We start from the raw sequence: 21,364 nt of genomic DNA, 5'->3' as shown, positions 1-21,364 counted from the left end.
AATGATTACCATGATTTCCTTTTTATACCACTTTATTCAAACCTGAGCACCTCAATATAAAACTAAACACTGGTGAACTGTCATTTCCTTTGCTAAACCCGAATTACTGCAAATTTACATCTGCACATGTAAGTTTTTGCTAGCAGTTCAACATTTAAATAGATTAAATCATCTTTTCTGACACTTGGTGGATTTCATATAATGAAAATAACTAAAGAATTAGTGCAATATACTGGACAGATCAAAATAAAATGGACTTTGGAAAACAACGTTGCAGAATTCATTACAGACAGACAGTAGTACTTATGTCACAGGTACAGGAGCATCATTTATTACTGTTCTAGCCATGAAGGAAGAACTTAATCCCCCTCTCAGTCTGGGGAAAACAAAATGTTAGCTCTTTAAAGTAACTGTACATATTGTATACTTTTAAGCAACTCTTAAATAGTACAGAGTATTAAACAGATGTAGACTACAATGCAGTACCCTATTTACAGTACATTAATATCCCAATTTAAAATCAAGTTGAATGTACATAATTGTTAGTGCTCTGACCAATTTTATCCTTAGGGAAAAGGTAATTGTGTTAATGGTCAACACTGATTAAAATCAAAATCAGCTACCTAGTTTTTGTAAGATATGCCTTAACAGTTTGTTAGGAAAGATGTTTCATTGCATTAGAAGTTGAATTCATTGGTTGTGACATTTTATAAGCAGGAAAAAATGTGTGAAGCTTGATTTTTTTTTTTTTTAAACTGGGTTTTGACAAATTTATATATAGTGTAACAACTAAAGAAAACCAATTGTTCTGCAAGCACAGGATCAATAAAATTGTTAATGTTGCACATATTTCACTTAAATTATGAAACTGTGGAATGTATATTTAAATGGTAGTTACCCACATAAACATTTTGCATAAATACTGTGAATAAGCTTATAGGAAATTCAGAAGGTATATTAGTCTTTTTTTTCTGCCATACCACAAATGGAGAATCCAAATTCTATTCATTACACTTTAACAGTAACCAATATCCAACACTTGAGGAACTAACTGGTTAGCTGCAGATCCATGGAGTAGTTCAGTCTCTATTCCTAATGACATGTGATCCAGTTATAAACCTCTCAACTGAAGCAGGTTTATCTAGCTTCCTTTCCCACCCCACCCCCTGTTGTTGAAACATAACAGCCAGTGATACATGCATGTTATTAAAAATTAAGACAAAATCATTCTGTATTAGAAACAACTATTTCATAAGTCTCTTCGATTTTGGAAGCTGTATTGGGCCAGGTTAAACACTCCAAATGCCATTGTTGTTAACAAGTTAGGAAGCGGAAGAATATTCAAGACAGTTTAAAGCAGCTGAAAGTTTAGTTGCTACAACATTGACTCTTAGTTGGTTGTGTTGGTTCAGTAAGATCTACTCCTCCTCTTCCTCTACCAGAGTTAGCTCCTGCATTCTGTGGTTCATTCTTCGGCAATTTTTTAGCTATAAAAAAGATAGCAAAAATAGTATTTTTTTTTAAAGAGCATTTCCTGTGTATATTCATAGATAGCAGAACTGTACAGCATATTCAACTGTTTTTCATCTGGCTAACCTTCCACATAAGTTGATGAGGTTTACCTGGTCCTCACATGCTGCTTCTGGACAACGCCGTATTTTAACTTGGCTCTACTGGCAGGTAGCTCTAATAACTATACCGTATATTTCATACCATATTTATTTTTGTAGGCAGCAGACATAAATTTCTTCTTCAAAAGATCCTCAAAAATCCTTGTAGTCTGCTTACAAAAACAAACGTTGCTACAATAGGTACGAAATAGTGCTTAAAACCTGGAAAGAGACCTGAGAAGATCTCAAAAATATCATTCAGACATCAAGCTGGCAGTGATCCTGAAAGATTATGGAGCTACTTTAATATGGCTTGTGTGTGTTAAGATCAAACTTGCCCATTATGGTTCACTGTGGCTTGTTTAAAAAACAATGTTGAAAAAAATCATGGCTTAGCACAGTGTGTTCAATGAGTCTTTCTATGCAAACTGCTGAGATCCCTGGAAACATGGTAGAATAATGCTGCAAAATTGGAAAATAAATTAATGTGGTTTCATGGGAATAAAATAATAGTTTATGCTTGGCTTAAATCCCATTCAAATTGATTTCTCTGTTTCATAAAATCTTAACCTTCAGGGTTACTTTTAGTTCTAATTTTCTTTTCTAACTTTCAATAATATAGGATTGCACCGCTTCTGAAATACACACAGCAAAATGTAAAAGACAGCTCACTACTGAAGACTACTTAGGGCAAGTTTTAAAGTAGATGCTTTGCTGGAATGCTTTCCAACAGGCCCTTACTTAAAAGAATGAAAAAAATGTCAACTGAACATAATAGCAAACAGGATATAGCTTCCATCAACTGAACAAAACCCAGTAAACATTGGAATAGGTTGAATTTGTCACCATAAATGCTAAGCTAACTTGTATTCTCAGATACTGGAATTAAATATAAGTTTGGATTTGGGCTTAGTCATATTCAACAGGCTTGTCTCAATAGGCCTAAGGAGTAAGAAACACCAGATTAAGGTTTTACTTTAGGCCTCATTCTACTGGGCTCTACCTAATAAATCTCAATTTTCCTCAAGTTATCATGATTCATGGGGCGATAAACTGCCCACCACAGCATTATCATATTGTATTATCATATGTTATCAATATTGTATTTTCACCTAGAAACGAAAGTGTTCCATTAAAGATAAATCAAGTTACATGTTCAAAGTGAACTTTATCTTTGTTAATCTCTTTATTTCAACATTCTACATTCCATCAATACTTTTTAAAGAGTTTATGAATTTGTAAATAGCTGCACATTGTATAAAACTGCTTTACATTTTATGATTAAGAATAGCGAATTATTACTTTCAAGCAGAAATCAGAGCTCAGGTTGTTTGCCACTGTATTCTGATGATTCTGGTGAATGCTCTCTCTTAAATGTGCATCACAAAAATGTTGTTAAACTGTTCCTTTAAATAATAGTTCACTTACCAATTGCCATGAATATTTCATTTACATTCATTGATGTTTTAGCTGATGTCTCCATGAACAATAAACTGTTGTCATCTGCGTAAGACTGTGCTTCCTGTAAATTTAAAATGCCCATTTATTTTTCTTGGGTAGTTCTGTGTTATATAAAATGTTAGTATTGACTCGAGCTAAAACAGTGTTTTAAAGATCAAATTTTAACCTGTCTAGTTTAGTTAGATCACTGTCCTCAGCAAAAGCTAGTATTTTTAAAGGTTTGCGGTGGCACCTATGCAAATGACCAAGAATGCATACAAATTAGCTAAGAAAGCACTACTTTAACTGGGTGGAATAGAAAATGAAATATGAAGCTGCTGAATGATTTCTTCTCAGAACCTATAAATGCTCACTATTCCAAAGCTAAAATCTGAAAGTTGATGATTGAAGGAGAAAGAAATTTAGATTCTAATTAGGGTATTAGAATATATATTTATCAGAAGACACAAGCGTTACCAAGGAAAATTGTTAGAAGTTACAGACATTGTTAGAATTCATTTAGAGTTAGTTTTCAGGCTACACCCAGAAATTTAAAAAATATTCTGGAAGAAGGGAATAACAAACCATTTCTTCATTGTTGACAAGTTACCAGGAATCAAGATCAACTCAAGGGCTTGTTTATCTTTACGTTTAAGCTCAGAACTCATCTCTAAATCTCCAATGCACTTTATATACAATTTGGGTTGGTGCTTGCTAAAATATAGTGTAATGATAAACATGCTAATGCTAAATATTTAGCATTATGCAAATATTGGGCAAATACAGGAATTTATGCAAACTTGAAGTCATGGTTCTGATTTATGGGCCTTCAAATAGATTCAGAAATGGGATAGAAGGTAAGAAGTTTTCAAATAGGTAAAAAATCCCACTACAAATAAATACCAAGCAACCATGACATTTAAGGTCTTAATTTTTGAAAATACTGTAGAATGAATACAACTGAATCTCTGGTGACAGTAATAGCTGAGATTCCAAGGAAATGTGTAAAATATTATAAATTTGTGATATACTCACATCAGCACTTACATGTGTTAACCTATTGCTGAGGATTCTCTTAGCAGTAAGTTATTCATCCTTACTTTAAAGGGAATGCAATATAAATAGTAACACTAGGCTTGAAGAAAGAGTGTGCTTTGCTGAAAACTTTGACAAGCACATGGAAGCACTTCTAATTTTTCTTTCCAATTCAAATCCACCCTTTTACATCAGATGCTTTCACTAACAGTGTTCATGTGCAAAGAACTGCACTATTCAGGGCACTTAATATTCCGGATTGGTCCTATCTTTATCCATAGCTATCACTAATTAAGATCTCTGCCTGTCTGTTAAAGAAGTATGCATATATTTTCTCACATTTCATCTTGCAATAAACCTGTTAAGTAGTTTAAGGATTGGCCAAAATCATCCCATGTACCCCAAAACTGGGTCACAATTTAAATTATGGCCTCCATAGTCCAAATGCAATATTCTATCTATTCAAACATATTAACTAATACATGTTAGGTAAACTAATATAGTGTACATGTTGGCAGAGAACTTCTGACACCATCTAAGACTACATTTTTTTTAGCTTTCTCTTTAGAATTATGTAGTGATAGCATAACATGAGTTACACCCTTCAATTTCATCTGACAGTTGTAATCAATTGCAATTATTGTAACAAATATGAACATGTTGCTTAATAAGGAGGGGGAAAGAACTGATAGTTCTTTTTGTACTACTATGATGGTATAAATGATTATAATCATTTGCTTCCCTGCCATTGCCATTCCAGATTTTATTTTTACATTGGTAAATGGATTTAGATGTTTTGGGAAGTGAGTGATGACTTAAGAATAGTCACAATATGAATCACAAAATAAAGATCTAACTAGCAGAATCCTACCAAAGTAATAATACGACTATAGGTTTTCACATTTCTATATATTATTTAATCAAAGCTACAATTTCAGATCAAATATTAGAACTAAAACTTACCTGAAAATCTACAGCCCTTTTGTTAGCTAGATCAGCCTTATTTCCTGCTAAAGCTATTACAATGTTGGGACTTGCTTGCCTCTGGAGTTCTTTTACCCAGTTTTTTGCTCTTGCAAAGGATTCCTGTCAAGTATTTAAAGAAAAAACTCATTTCTTTTTCCATTTTATAAGATGTCAATAAAAGGATATGGCTGGATATCCAATGCCAAAAACTACATTTTAACTTAATTCTGTCTACCCTTTTGTTACATAAACTCCTAATTTCACAAACTCCTATAACTGTAAACTGCTACAAAATTCTTAATATCAATGGAAATTTGTTTAGAATTACAAACTAATCTACAAAATAGCCAAGTTATTCGCCTGATGTAGGCAAAGGAAAATGTTTTGCAAATAGCAGCTATCTATATGGCTTATCACAAACTACCACTCCTACATTTCCTTTTCCTTTGACAATTTTTTTATTTCACTCCACCATATCTTGCCTATATATCCTCTTATCTTATTCTCCATACATGTGATGAAATACGACTACAGTCCATAAAGTTTATTTTAGAATTTTAATATCTTAAAGCAAAGCATGGAAAGAACAAGACATAATGTAGATGTTCTCTCATTATCTTAACATAAAACGGACACATGAATAAAAATTTGGACAAGGAAACACGGCAAGAACCCACAAAAGATGCAGAAATATTATAAAAAATATGAAATTGTCTTCATGAATTTTGAAGGACAAAATTCCAAAATGTGTTTTTTGTGCTATAGCCTCATAACAATGTTTTTCACCCTTTGAAGAGCTTGGGCTGTTCAAAACCACAATATTTCATGTTCTATGATATAGAACAGACCTTTGCAATATTTTGCAAAGTAACAACAGAATTTGGGAACACACAATGCAAACAGCTTTAAAAACTGAAAAAACAACACCAATTTTAAGGGCAATATATAGCACATGATGATTTCCTGAAATCTATTCTATATTCAAAACCCCTAATACTTAGGGATGTGGCAGAGAGAAGAGGTAAAAATTCTCTATTATGATACCCTAAATTGTTTGAACTTAAGTAAACTATGTTATTGAACAACTGCCATTAAATGTTAAAAGAAGGCAAAAATATTTGTTGTGATGCAAAAAGAAAAATATTTATATTTTATAAATAAATACTATATCAACATTTTCTATTTAGAACCAAGATTCCAACTATCACATTAACTTTACCTACCTCATTGGTAATATCATATACAACTATAGCTGCCTGTGCTCCTCTGTAATACATTGGCGCCAAACTGTGGTACCGTTCTTGACCAGCTGTATCCCAAATTTCAAATTTTACTGTTGTATCATCAAGACATACCGTTTGTGTTAAAAAAGCAGCTAAAGAAAAAGAGAAAGGAACAGAAATTGGGATTCTCCACATGTCCCATTGGCTTAGAACAATCTTTCCTGCCACAATCCATTAAAAATTCCATGATAACAACAATGCTTTATTTTAATGGGTTATAGACACAAGGCTGCATTTTAGAGTTGACTACTGGTATCACTATATATACTGTAAGGCCAAGTCTAAATTCAATTCCTAACTGGACAATCTCTCATATAGCAAGTAGAACTTTGTTTAATCTATTTTCCCTAATCTTGTACTAATGACACTTATCTAAATCCAAACTATAAGGGGCAGAGCTTATTAATGATAAGATCTGCATTCCCATATATTTGGGGAAGATTCATTTAATAACTTGTCTATGGAATCACCAGGCACTGAGCTTGACTTAAAAGACTTTACCTTTATTTGGAAAGAAAACTGATCTTTGTTCTATATTATTTCCTTACTTCCTATGAGACACTTTGCCATGCCCCAAGTTTCTAAAATTAAACAATCAATTCCAACTTTTTTTCTATTTTCTTAGTTATTACTGCAAATTATCTCTTTCTTAAAGATGATTTCAGTGCAGAGACAAAATTATTATATCCAGGTATATGATATTCTGGGAAGAACAAGTAGAACCAAAGCAAAGTAGAGGTAATAGATTGCTACAGCTATGCACTATGTAACAAAGAAAGGAGTAACTGTACAAAACACATGAGAACAAGCTTTAATTCTGAGAAGTATCATGAGAGATAAAGTCTATTGGGTAGACTTCATATTCCTGGGAAGGTACAAATTAGATCCAATGGTTTTTATAAATTTGGAATATAAAGAACAGGATATATGTAGAACTTCGAGCATTATTCCAATAATTGATACATCACTGTGGTCTAGTTTACATGTAACACTATTTCCTCGCACACAGTGCCCTATGATGTATTTTCTATGACATAGTTGCTGGGAGTCAGGAGGCATATCAGTTTAATAAATTACTATTATTATTTTGCCCATAGTTCATTGAATAAACTGCAATTCTGATTGATTTACAAACCACAATGGCTATCTTGTGTTTTTTATTGCAAGAAATCTGAAGCAAGTGATATGATGATTTAGCAGACTGTGCAAACCCAAACACTGTATGAAGTATTTCTTTTTCAGCTTATATCAGTAGCCTCTAATGCAACAGACAAAACTAAAAAGACCCAGGAAATTGAAATAAACAATATCCATGTTATATTGTGCATACGCTTCTATCCTGGGACAAAACTGACCTCAACCTTTTTTGTGGTGAAAGGTCCCCTGTGCAAGCACCGAGTCATGTCTGACCCTTTGGGGGGACGCCGCCTTCACGACGTTTTCTTGGCAGACTATAGAGCGGGGTAGTTTGCCATTGCCTTCCCCAGCTGTCACCTTCCCCAGCAAGCTGGGTGCTCATTTTACCAACCTCGGAAGGATGGAAGGCTGAATCGACCTGAGCCGGCTACCCAAGAATCTAGCTTCTGCTGGGATCGAACTTGGGTCATGGGGAGAGCTTCAGTTGCAATACTGCCGCCTACCCCTCTGCGCCACACGAGGCTCTCAACTTCTTTTAGGGCAACCAGATGTAGACTACAAATGTCTACATAACCACAAGATGGCAGCAAAGAGAAATCTCTTTGCTACCATCTACTAGTTGCCCAGTTTTTTGCAGTTCACATCTGGTAACCCTAACTTTATTGGTTACCACATGCAAAGATTACTGCCTGATACCTCACAAGGCAACCTTCACCATGGTAGGTATTTGGCAATGTCCTAGAGTAACAGGTTGTATGTTTTCATCCCACTATTGTATATATAGCCAGAGTATTGCTCCTCAGCTAGATCAGATCTTAAGGCTCGAGGGACCCAATTCCTTGTTTGCAGGATGTCTTACATCCATTTACTGTTAAAACAGATTTAATAAAAAATTCCAGCTCATGAAGGAAGGCTGAATGTTGAATGTTGCCACCCAGTCCTTGATGCCCACTCAAAATTGGAAAACTAACTGCTTTCCTGCTCTACATAATCATAAATCTGTGTATTAAACACTAGAGTTTTGATCATACGATACTGTTATTCAAAAAGAAAGGGTAATTTGGCTCTGTATGTGTCAGTCTTCCCAGGTAGACCAGACCAAAACAAGACCAGATGAGCCAGTTCTACTTTACTGTAAGGCTACATTAACAGAATCCTACAGGTCTGAAAGTACAAGTCTCCTGTCATCCCTTTTACTGCCTGGTAAGTTAGGGAGGTTCCTTTCTGAGCTTCTTTCTCTGTCCATTATGCAGTTGCGGGCTACACCCCCTCTTATCTGATCGTTCCCTTGGCAGCATCTCTTCCCCGTCTCCCAAGGTCATTCCCACATTCCATTACTCTGTGTGTGTCTGTGCGTCTGTAAAAAGAATGTAACATTCTGTATTACATTTCTGTATAATGGCTATTGATTAGCAGTGTTGATAATCACTGTTGTACATCTACAATGGAGGAAGGTTTTGCCCTACTTTCTACATAAGAGCTCATTCACCATCATGGCCAAAGGAAGACTTCTGGTCCTTACCAAGAATGATAGGTATTCGTGCACAACACTGATGGACTACACAGTGACTCCCAACCATGGAGTCATGAATTAACATCAATATACTGCTTAAGGTTAGTGCAAAGATGACACAGAGACTCATTTGCTAGTTAGAATTAAAAGCATTAAACTGCTAATATAACACAGCTAGCATGTTTTAAATTGTGCCTCAACCTGTGGTCATAGACAACATCTTTTCTTAAATGGTATCAATAGTACACCTAGATCCTGTTCCAGGACCTCTCCCTGCAGCTATTACAGAGTGGTAACAGTAACACCATGAACTACCAGCATGTTAATTTTTCTCATAAACAACATCACTGGTATCACAACGAATGCCTTCTCTCCAGTTTTATGCCATTCTGATCCAAAAGCACATTAACAATCAAATTGGACTGATTCCACTTGCAGCAATCTGCAAACCACTTTTGCCTTTCACTTCCTAGTGGGCTCAGGAAGTAGGTAATACTTGTCTTAAAGAGGATAGATTATGATAGTCATAATGTAATGTACCCACTTTTAAGAAGTCCTGCCTTGACCTGGTAGTTTGTCTCATTCTTACATCTGATTAAGCTAGTCTGATTTTTCTATCATTAGTCAACATATATCATATGAGATAGAGTCTTCTCTATGGTGGCATACTAATACAGGTAGCACTCGCTTAACGGCCATTCACTCAGCGTCCATTCAAAGTTACAGCGGCACTGAATGAACATACTTACACCTGGTCCCCAAAGTTACAGCTGTTGCAGTGCCCACATGGTCATGCAGTCAAAATTCAGGCACCTGACAGCCTACCCGCAGGGGTGCTTCAACTCCCTCACTACCTAAATGCCTCCCCCGTACAGCAGAGAGTTTGGAGAAGAAGAGCTTTCAAGAGAGTAAGCTGTTTGTTCTTCTACACATCGAGAGCAATGCAATTATGCCAGCGGTGGGAAAGGTTCAGGGAAAGGAGACTGCCTACAGAAATCATTTGCTTTTTCCCTCCTCACCCCTCTTGCAAAGCGAAGAAACTGGAAAGAAAGAGATTTCAAGAGAGTACTATAAGCTGCTTGCACAGCTTCCCACTGCTCTCAACCGCAGGCTGTCAGCGTGATCACATTGCTTTTGATGTATATAAGAGCAAACAGCTTACCCTCTTGCAATCCCTTTCTCTCCAATCTCTCTGTTCTGCAAGCAGGGAGGGGGAGAAAAAAATCAGAGGTCAGGCACAGGACAATGTATACTGACTATAACGGCGATCTTGTGACTGAGGGACACTGCGAAGGTCATAAATGAGCTGTAAATTTGTTTTTTCACACCTTCATAACTTCCAACAGTTGCTGAACAAATGATTGGTGAGGACTACCTGTAACTTAACTATAAGATTTTTTTTTATCCATTCAATCATGTCCGATCCTCAGAGACTGCCTGGACAAGTCCCTGCAGTTTTCTTGGCAAGGTTTTTCAGAAGTGGCTTGCCATTGCCTCTTTCCTAGGGCTGAGAGAAAGTGACTGGCCCAAGGTCACCCAGTTGGCTTTGTGCCTAAGGCGGGAGTAGAACTCAGACTCCTGGTTTCTAGCCTGATGCCTTAACCACTAAACCAAACTGGCTCTTAACTGTAAGATACAGCAGGCTATAAAATATCTACAGTTAACTGTATCTTATTTAAAGAACTTTCACTAAAATTTGTCACCTGGAGTTTTAAGCCAAATACTTTAAAAACTTCAGTGAATAGAAGAATCCAAAATCATTTTAAAATTACACAAGACAAATAACGTAATAAGCCTGTGACAGTGATGCAATTAAGCCATAATTTGTTTACCTTGACACACATTACTGATTCAAAAGCATAAAGCATTAAACTTCAAATTGTAAGATTTCTCACCTCCAATTGTACTCTCTTGGAACTCATGAAACTGGCCTTTTACAAAACGAAGTACCAGACTTGATTTTCCAACTGCAGATTCACCAAGAAGAACTAACTTGAACTGACATATTTTATTCCCAGCATTGGGCCCATTGGGTCTAGTTGCTCCTCGGTTGGCCATGTCCAAACTAGAAAGGAGTCCCTTGTTTCAGATTCTTAAAAAGAAGATTCCAGGATGTGAATCTCAGTGTGCCTTCACCTCAAGGCAGCCTGTAATATAAAACAGCATTCACATTTTAGAAAAGATCTCGGGCACAATCATACTAAAATTTATAGTTATCTTTATAGGGTGCGTTGGTTTTCAAAACACAATACTTATATTTGATAGCAGATAGACCAGCAGTGAATTACAGCAAATCACATTTACATATATAACAGGGACAGGGAAATGTAACTGGACACTAATGTATTTCCAAGAATATCCTCCAAAGAATTAACACTAGAGACCCAAGTAGTACTATACTACACAATTCAAAATAATTAATCTCTGTATGGTAATGCTATGCTAATCACAATCTGTTTATATTGAAAGCCTTACAAAATGTTAATCAAGTCAGTAACAAGCAAGCAGAAATGTTAGAACTGAAAGGTCTAAGTAATTATTTGTTTCCCTGTTTCAGAAACTACCATCACCTTTTTTTTGATGACTAATGCTTTCACTACCCTTATAGAGAGGAAATACCTTGAGTCCCTCATTTCACAACATTCTATCGTGAAGATCTGTAAAATATGTAGTGAACACTTTTAAGCAGAAGGGAAATATTCAGCTGGCTGTGGTAATTTAACCATGCTAAATCTTGTGATTACCACAACCATATCCATTTTAAAACCGCTAATCCAAGTCATGACGAGGTATACAACTGAAAACAGCAGTGGAAAAATATGGCTTTAGCCCTGCATTAGTAATCCAGATGTCTCACCAGTGCAGTGGCCAACGCTGACTCCAGCAATACAGCCAGTCCTTGTTTAGCGACTACCTCAGTTAGCGACTGTTCACAAATACAATGGTAATAAAATATCATTTTCCAACCAATGTGCACACTTATGACCAAATTTCTGCCCCTGACAACACCACACACCAAAGTGAGAGTAGTTCTGGCATTGCTGCATGAGACTTTATCTGAACGGGACAGCAGCAACTAGCTATCTTTGCAGTGTCTGTCAAGTGGTTCGCTTAGCAACCATTTTGTTGGAATGGACTACAGTCACTAAATGAGGACTGGCTGTATTTACATTTGAAAAGGGGATTGGCTTGTCTCTTCAATCCAGTGCTAAAGTGCTCCATGTTTCTTGGTAGTTCAGTGTCTAAATAACATCTACTCTTCCTTGTAACTTTGTAGCTGAGAAGAGTATGAGGTAAATGGTGAAGACAAATCCCACTACCTACTTTCCTTTCTCCATTCAGGAGTGACTGCCTTTGGTTTCCTTTCATATTACTCAAGACCTTTATTTTTTCACATTTCTAATTATGTATAGTTGACATACATGGTGAAATTGTTGTGAGCATCACACTAGAATCGCCAAACATTGTTACACATAGCAGTTTTTAATGTAACAGAATGAGAAAATTAGTAAATACATCAATGGAGAATAATCATATTAAGTATACATCATTTCAATTAAATGTAACCTGAGACCAAATTTAGGCTTTATCCTGACTTTCCCTCAGTACCCAATATACAGTTCAAAGGACAAGGATGGTTCTCAGTCCACAAGGATACATAAGCTTGTTTTCAATGATCATCTGAGTTCCTAAGTTATAAAATATAGCCATCCGAATAAATTACAATTTATATAATTGTATTATTTATATTATTTTCAATACAATGTCACAAGCAAAAGTGAAATTTAATCAATTCTCAGAAAAAGAACCATGTTCCAAGAAAACTTCCATGCAGGGGATCCATAACTTTTAGAATGTGTGGAAAATATGAACTGGAAAAATATGGATGTCAGGCTAATTTATTTATTAAATTTATCACTGTCCATCTCCCAAAAGGGACTCTGGGTGGTTTACAATAAAGCATAAATAAATATATAAAACTGTAAAACACTATAATACATAATACAATAAACATAATAAAAACCTTGATGGCTGGAAGTTCTTTATGATTTACAAGCAGAGCAGGGTCCTTCTAAGAAACTAACCACCCCCAGGAATGGCTACGCTCTCTCCCGCCCCAGGCATAATTACAGAACCAGGTCTTTAGCTGTTTCCTAAAGTCCAGGAGGGAGGGAGCCAATCTCACTTCTGGGGGAAGGATATTCCAAAGGGCAGGGGCCATTGCAGAGAAGGCCCACCTCCTGGACCCCGCCAGATGGAATTCTCTTGCAGACGGGGTCCGTAGCATGCCCTCTCTGCATGACCGGGTGGGACGGGTTGATGTGATGGGGAGAAGACGGTCCCTTAGGTAACCTGGACCTGTGCCATGTAGGGCTTTAAAGGTGATAACCAACACCTTGAATTGGACCCGGAAGCATACTGGCAACCAATGCAGCTCGCGGAGCAAAAGGGTGACGTGTGCTGATCTTGGGAAACCCAAGATCACCCATGCAGCTGCATTTTGCCCCAGCTGTAGCTTCCAGATACTCTTCCAGGGTAGCCCCATGTAGAGCGCATTGCAGTAGTCTATATGGGAGATAACCAGGGCATGAGTGACTGTTCAAAGGGCCTCTTGCTCCAGGAAGGGGCGTAACTGGTGCACAACACAAAGTTTCACAAAGGCCCTCCTAGCCACGGCTGCCACCTACTCTTCGAGCAGGAGCCGTGAGTCCAGGAGGATCCCCAAGTTACGCACCGGGTCTGTCTGGGGCAGTGCAACCCCATCCAGAACTAAAGATGACAATTTCCCAGAAATTGAGGAGCCATTAATCCACAGCCACTCCGTCTTCCTGGGGTTCAGCCACAACCTGTTGTCCCCCATCCAGGCCCCCACAGCCCCCAGGCACTCGGAAAGGGTGGCCACAGCATCACTTACTTCACCTGGGATGGAGATGTATAATTGGGTATCATCTGCATATTGATGATACCTCACCCTGTAGTGACGGATGATCTCGCCCAGTGGTGTCATGTAGATGTTAAAAAGGAGCGGAGAGAGTACCAAACCCTGCAGCACCCCACAAAGAAGGGGCCGCGGGCCGGATCTCTCGCTCCCTATCAACACCGACCCTGGATGAAGGCGGTGAACCAGCATAGAACCATGCCGCCCACCCCCAACTCCCTAAGTCGGTCCAGAAGGATACCATGGTCGATGGTATCAAATGCCGCTGAGAGGTCAAGAAGAGCAAGGATGGATGCACTGCTTCCATCTCGCTCCCGCCAGAGGTCATCCATAAGTGCGACCAATGCCATTTCCATCCCATAACCAGGCCTGAGACCTGACTGAAAGGGATCTAGATAATCCATTTCATCCAGAATCCTCTGCAGCTGCAAAGCCACCACTTTCTCAACCACCTTCCCCAAGAAGGGGAGGTGGGAGACTGGGCGAAAATTGTCCAGCATAGTAGGGTCCAGTGATGGTTTCTTGAGGAGGGGGCGCACCAGCACTTCCTTAAAGGCTGCTGGGAACACCCCCTTTCTCAAGGATGTGTTTACCATCACCTGGACCCAGCCACATGTCACCTCCCGCGCTGCTTTCACCAGCCAGGAGGGGCATGGGTCTAATTGGCACATGGTAGCATTTACAGTCTGAAGGATCCTGTCTACTTCCTCGGGTTCAACAGGATCGAACTGGTCCCAGATAACCTGGTAAGTACATTCCCTGGGTATCTCCTCCGACTCTGTCTCATGCTTGGAGTCCAACTTGATCCAGATCCGAGCAATTCTATCCTGCAGGTGCCCCGAAAATTTCTCCGCACGGCCCTGTAGATGGATTTCTGACTCCCCTTTCCCTAAAAGGGATCGTAATCTTAAACAGGGCCGCCAGGCAGCATTCTGCAGACGCAATAAGAGCGGAGAAATACTGGCGCTTCGCCGCTCTTACTGCCACAAGGTAGGCCTTAATCGCGGCTCTCACTTGTGTTCGGTTTTTGTCTTCCTCCAGCGGCGCTCTAGGCGTCTTTTAACCTAATCCTCTTCCCACACTCAAATGTGCAGTTCAGCTGAACTTCCTAAGCAATAACATTTTTCAGATCTCTTGGTAAGCTGATTCAACAGTGCTGCCTTGCTCAGGGCCTGTTTCTATATATATTATCCTCACAAATTCATGCAATGAGTAAATTGACTACAGCACTACTAAATCTGACCATTCTCCCAGTGTGGTCCATTGCTGAAGACATATTGTGATATGACTTGGAAATGTAGGAATAAAACGACTGATTCTTTCTTTAATCATTCCATCTACTCCCTTGCATATTACTGCAAAGTCTCCTGGATTTTTATTCTACAATATTCTTTTTAAATGTTACTTGCTGTATATAGCAACTACTACAGAACAATCCACATAGAAGTTTGAAGAATAAATAAATATTGTAGTATTATCTTTATATAGGTTGTATCCAATGATAATGGCATAATTTTGCTGGCAGAATAGTTGCTTTTTTCACTGCAGCTTCAAATCTGGAGAGTTTCTAGAGCAGATATGGGTTACATGGAAGCATGGGAAGGACAATAGAAGCAAACTTCTCCTTGAATTTCATTGGACTTACAGCCAGATAAGTAGGTACAGTACAAGATTGTGCACAATCAGTTATTGATAGCATGGTTTCAATCAATCAGTCAAAACATGCACTAATAATTAAAATTGTAACATTTATAAATGAGTAAAAGCAAGGAATAAAGCTGAAATCAGGTAAGTTTTCCTCTAAGAAGCATGCTGCTCCTATTCCACTCTTATGGATGAATGGAAGGAAGGATAGTTATCTGGCAAACCTTAAATATTCTGCTACTGAACTTCTGTGGTGTAGTCTCAGGGTGTGGGTGCCGTTTTGTCTAGAGCAGGCCCGCACAGCATGGGGCCTGCCAAGCACCCCTATGCAGCCCACTGGCATTTTTTGAAAATTAAACAAATCCACTGCTGCCAAATGTCACCACCACCTAGTTTTTAGCAGCCACCTTGCCCCAAAAGACACATTACCAAGTGCCTCCAAGCCTCACCAACACTGCCAGTTCCAGTGCTACCATCAGCTACCAAACAGCTGATTGGCTTGCCAGTTGTTTTTTGTGGCCTGCAATTATTTTTAAGGTACCAATGTGGTCCTTTCCCCTCTACAAGTTGTGCAAGCCTGGCCTACAGTATCTGGTTTCCAATGAAACCTATATAAGATCCAGTGTCTTTGGGTTTATTTGTAATTCACTTTTTCAGCATATAGCATTTTTATTTGGTATAGGCTTACATATAAGCATACTACAAAACCAAAATATAATACTTAATTTACACTAGCCCCTAAATGCATTTTGTTACAGAAAGCCAAACCTATCATGGAAGAATAATAATAGAGGAACCATCTGTCCTGACTAAGCAAAGACCATGCCAAGATGAGGAGAAAGTCTCTAGTGTTTTACTACTGCTATTGTAGACAGAAAATCCCACCAAACTGAAGAAGCGTGGGAAACCCAGACAGATAAACCCCAACCTCAAGGTGGGTCTGTTCTGGGTTTCTTTGAATGGTAGCTCAAACTACACATGTGTTTTCCCCCCTGGGGCCTCCTGCTCACCATCCATACTCGTGACACCATCTTTCTAAATACAATGATCCACAACTTCTGTTATTTACATTACATATGGTACTTATTTTGCTGTTGGTCAAACTGTATCCTGTGTTAAGGAAAAGGCTAGCTTTCATCTATCTCAAATTCCCATGATCATAATTTTTAGATGTATATCCCACTTCTTCCCCAGATACTTAAGGCATTTTATGTTGGATCTTTCTGTGTTTTATCCCTACAAAACCTCCAGTGAGATAGATTGGGCTGAGCACAGCTAACTGAAAGCTGCCTGGTGAGTTTCCATATCTGAGGGTAGACTCAAAACTTCCTCTCCCAAGTTCTAGTCCAACACCTTAACCTACACCACATTGAGTCTTCACATCTCTTTGCAGCTATGAAAATCAAGCAAAGCTGCTCTAGCTTGAAACTGCAATCCCATGCGTTCCAAAATCCAAGACACTCCTGAAATAAACAAACTGTAACTTCCTAAGTTACTCTAGTTTTCATTTTGTTTGAAAAATTATGATTTTGCTGCCTACCTTGTCCCCAGACCTCCCTCCATTCCACAACAGCAAGTAAGCAAGATGACTATAATCTGGATGTGCTGGCTTCCTCTCCTCCAAAATGTTTTGCTGTAGTATTAGTGGAAAAAAATGAATAATCACATATAACATACGGATTTTTAATAACTGCAGGTTTTTAAAGAGAAATTCAACAACTTCATAAATTTAAAACCATACTGAAGGAGATGAAGTTCCAAGTTGCAATATTTTGGAAGAGCAAAGAAAGAAGAAAATGTTGCCCCTTGATCTTAAGCATAAAAATACTTCTGGTTGACTTTAAGAATATAAATATATGATTATCATGATCACATATTTAATGTTAGAACATAGTTTAGCACTAGGGCTCAGTCCTAAGCACATTTCAAAGATAAGATCATGGAATACTGTGGAATTTATTCCTAAGTAAACATGTATATTGCACTGCAAATCCAGTTTAGCTGCTTTGGTAGTCAGACAATTACTCAGTACTTCATTGGATCATCAACTACTTCACATCCTGTTATATACTAAACAATTCTTACTCAGCTCAACACCACCTTCTGTATCCTGAGTAAAATGAAACTGATACCGCACTGCACGTATGGGTGTAACATGACTCTGGTTGTTTCCCCACTTACTGTAATGGCCATTTGCAATTTACAAAGAATTACATTGTTTTCTGAATCTCGGGATTTTCCTATAAAGAGAAACAGTATTCCATAAATATCTGAACACACCAGATTGTTTATTCCTGCCTTATTAATATACATATATACTACTGTACAAAAGCTATTAAAAATTACTATGAAAAGTTAAGGATCTCTTAAACTGCTACCTCAGCACTGAAAACAGATCACAAAAAGCTAATTCTTAGATTTGCTATTTATGCTTCTAAATTTGAATTAAGACCTCTGCTGGTCTTACTGTTTAAAAAGTATTGATTTATTAATTTCTTCTTTATAAATGTTAAAAACAGGCAAAATAGAGAATAATTAAAATCAGATGGTTTAGCTTCCTTTTTCCATAGCCTTCTTAAGAAGAATATTTAAGGCTTAAATCACAAACAAAAGTATTAAGAAATTAATAATACAAGTGTTATCCTAATATAAATTAATTATACCCAAGTATCAGCAAACAAAATGCATTTTTCTCCTTTTTTTTACTGCAATTATAGAGTAGAAAGTCTTTGTGACTTGTGCAAAGACAGAACCTCTTTGCCTGAAAAAAGATGTTGCTGCTTTAAGAATCAGCTTCTTAAAGCAGTTGTTCAATGCTCCCATGAGATCACACTTACTCAAGTAAACACAACTATTCTACAGAGGCATGGATATATTTTTAATGGATAACTGCAGCTATATTGAGATTACTAAGAATCATTTTAAATATATTTCTATGACAATTGTTTGCATTTGTAAATTTCACTTGAAAACAAGAAAAATAAAAAGTTTGAGGAAAATACAGTTTTAAAAATTACTATTACTTATAACAGATATCTTACTATAAAGTTGTGCTAGATGTTCTAAAGGTTACAAACTGATTAGTCTAGATACTAAACATATTCACAAAGTTCTTTAAAATTTAAAGCACAGTTGTACCATCATTAAATGCATACAAAAGATTTGTTAACTCCATTAATTTATGCTAGTAAGCGCCATTCTCAAATATGCTGTACTTACATTTTCACTAGCCTCTCCCCCCTCCCCCACCCCAAGTGCTACTTAGAACCAATTTCATTATGGACAGAACTTGAACAAGCACAACTATCAACATCATCTACTCTACTACTTTGCCTGGGTTTTCATTCTTCATAGAAAGGAAAAATTGAGACCTCTCTCCTGTCTTTTCATGTTCTTTTGTTTGTAATCCAGAAATAAAAGCAAGGAAAATGAAAGAAACTAGAATATGCATACGTTGTCTTAGTTGTACCTTGAGAAAAAGGTTAAGTATTAATAAACTACTAAACCTGCTTAATTTAATAAACTAAATTAAGATTATGAAACCTTTGAGGCAAAAAAGCACATTCTCAGGAAACTGATCTGAACTAATATGTAATGAGATACAAATATTAAAACAGAATGTAAATATTATACTACATTTTAATTATTTTTAGGATAACAATACCTCATTAAAATCAAAGTAAATAAATCTTGAATTTTCAGATGTGCAGCATTTCTTGTGCCTAATTTTATATAACCTGATTATAGAACAATATCAAAAAAAAACTAGTGGCAGTTTAAATTGTAAAGTGCCCCAAGATTCTTATAACTTATCAAAATCACTTTTTACCCTTATGTACAATTAATTCAACCTTGAAATATCATAACAATTTAGGAATAATGAGACTTAGACATTTAGTTGACTGATATATCATAAGATATATCAAATCAACACAATGTAAGGTGCTTTTCAATTACAACACCTATCAAATAAGTTCTTATGTGAAAAAATGAATATAATACATGAATTCATGCCAGAAAGGGATGTTCTAATTTTAAGATTGGCATGCAAATACCAACACTATAAGGACCATCCTATGCATGAGAACATTTATTTATCTATCTATCTATCTACCTACCTACCTAACAACCAACCACCCATCTCTGCCTCATGGGGGACTCTGGGTGGTTTACAATAAAATTAAGATTTAAAACCATTCCAATACAATAAAATAAAATAAAAATATAATAAAATCTAAGTGGCAAAAGATTTTAATCAGTCCGTGAGTGTAATAGGCCCCTCAAAATCACTTAGGGCGCTAGCCATCCCATTTCAACAGTTCTTTTCTCTTACTTTACATCAATGCATCCAAGCACCTGCATAGCAAATTTTACAATAAATGGAGACTTTTATTTTAAAACAGCTCCATTTTCAGCCACTATATTGACACTAACCATTCACCTGAAAGGAGAAATTAACTGGATACCACCCTATATTTAGCAATCCTTTCTTTTATTCACTGGAAAGTATTTCCAACTAAAAAAAAACTACTGAGTAATAATTAGGTAGGTAGTTGTAACAAGAATTTTAAAAAAATTAATACAGAATTCAGTGTATTTTAACTGCTTGAATTAAAATAGCAATTTGCCTGTTTTAAACAGAAATACAGTATCACCTGAAGTGTAGAAAGATAATCTGAAACCATTATTCTTGCATATATATTACAGAAGTTAAAACATTCATCTTCTAATCTACTACAGAAGTTACTAGCAATGCACTAGCAATTAGAGACTAGCAATGAAAGAATCAGTAGTTGTTTTTTTTAAGAATTAAATAAATCCTTCCATTTCCAATCGTCTGAATCGCACATCAGTTCCACAGGCCACTTAGATGAAAAAAACCACATCAATGCGCATGTCGAGTCGACGAGCAACATTCTTACCCTACCTCTCTACCTGCATATAATTCCATGTCACATTTAGAACATCCTTGCTGCAAACGTAGGGAGCCTAAACTCATGAATAATGCCTTTTCCTTTAGGGCATTTTGCATACCAACAGCCCTTCTAACCTCCCTCATCAAAGAAAGACAATTATATTATGGGAGCCCCAAGATAAATAGAAGCCCGTAGCTATCCTTGGCTTTCGCGTTTCATCCCGTCTTCGAAAAGATGCCCTCCCCGCATTCCAAAATCCCCTCTGCGCTAGGACATCGCCTTTCTCCATGTATTTCTCCAGTTGTTCAGCAGCCCTGCCCCAGGAATAAGAGGAAGTGGGAGAAGTGGGGGCGCCATTTTGAGGGTGAAATGGAAAACGGCTCACTTCTTCGTCTTTGCCGCATCTCCTTCCACTTCCACGCCGATTCGAGGCATGTGGACGCAGCTCAAAAAGAAAGGGGGGTGGGAGAGCGCGTGCAGCGCAGGCGCCTACCCGTTTTGTTCGAGCCCCGGCCTCTTCCCCTCCCCCATTAGGTCCGGCTTTGATGTATCGTTACCTGGCTGTGACGGAAAGCCGGGGCCTCTTCGCCACTTCCGTTCCTCGCGAGCGAATCCTTGAGAAAAGAAAGGGTGCCGCCGAACGCCTGGTCCTGTAGTTTATGGCACAGGGGACAAGGAACCGGGGCTCTTCCGTGTCTCACGATGGGGTGAAGGCGGCCTCCAACTTCCGTCTTTCCCTCCTCCTTCTACTCCCGGACCAAAACACAAACACGCAATTTCCTCTGGCCTTGCCGCCGCCTCTTGCCACGTCACCGCACCCGTCCTCATACCACTTCCGCTTTACATAGTCACGTGCTAGTCGGGCCGTTGTTACAGATCGA

At 37.7% G+C, this 21,364-nt stretch overlaps 1 protein-coding gene across 3 annotated transcripts; it reads right to left on the bottom strand.

Annotated features, from left to right (window-relative positions):
- Positions 1–14: 14 nt before the first annotated feature.
- Positions 15–21,261, bottom strand: RAB5A (RAB5A, member RAS oncogene family). Of its 3 annotated transcripts, XM_063303875.1 has the most exons (7): positions 21,041–21,261; positions 17,108–17,200; positions 10,880–11,131; positions 6,275–6,426; positions 5,049–5,171; positions 3,039–3,132; positions 15–1,487 (listed from the first exon to the last, which is right to left on the bottom strand). In XM_063303875.1, exons 3-7 carry the CDS (start codon positions 11,040–11,042, stop codon positions 1,369–1,371), a joined length of 651 nt encoding a protein of 216 aa, XP_063159945.1. In that variant the 5' UTR covers positions 11,043–11,131; positions 17,108–17,200; positions 21,041–21,261; the 3' UTR covers positions 15–1,368. The 3 variants fall into 3 exon arrangements, with proteins under 3 accessions (XP_063159945.1, XP_063159944.1, XP_063159946.1); XM_063303874.1 differs by lacking the exon at positions 17,108–17,200; XM_063303876.1 differs by lacking the exons at positions 17,108–17,200; positions 21,041–21,261 and adding an exon at positions 20,869–20,887.
- Positions 21,262–21,364: the final 103 nt, after the last annotated feature.

Source organism: Candoia aspera, chromosome 4, assembly GCF_035149785.1.
Source record: "Candoia aspera isolate rCanAsp1 chromosome 4, rCanAsp1.hap2, whole genome shotgun sequence".
NCBI classification, from domain to species: domain Eukaryota; kingdom Metazoa; phylum Chordata; class Lepidosauria; order Squamata; family Boidae; genus Candoia; species Candoia aspera.
The sequence above is the reverse complement of the archived record's forward strand: the minus strand, read 5'-3'. Positions and strand labels throughout refer to the sequence as shown.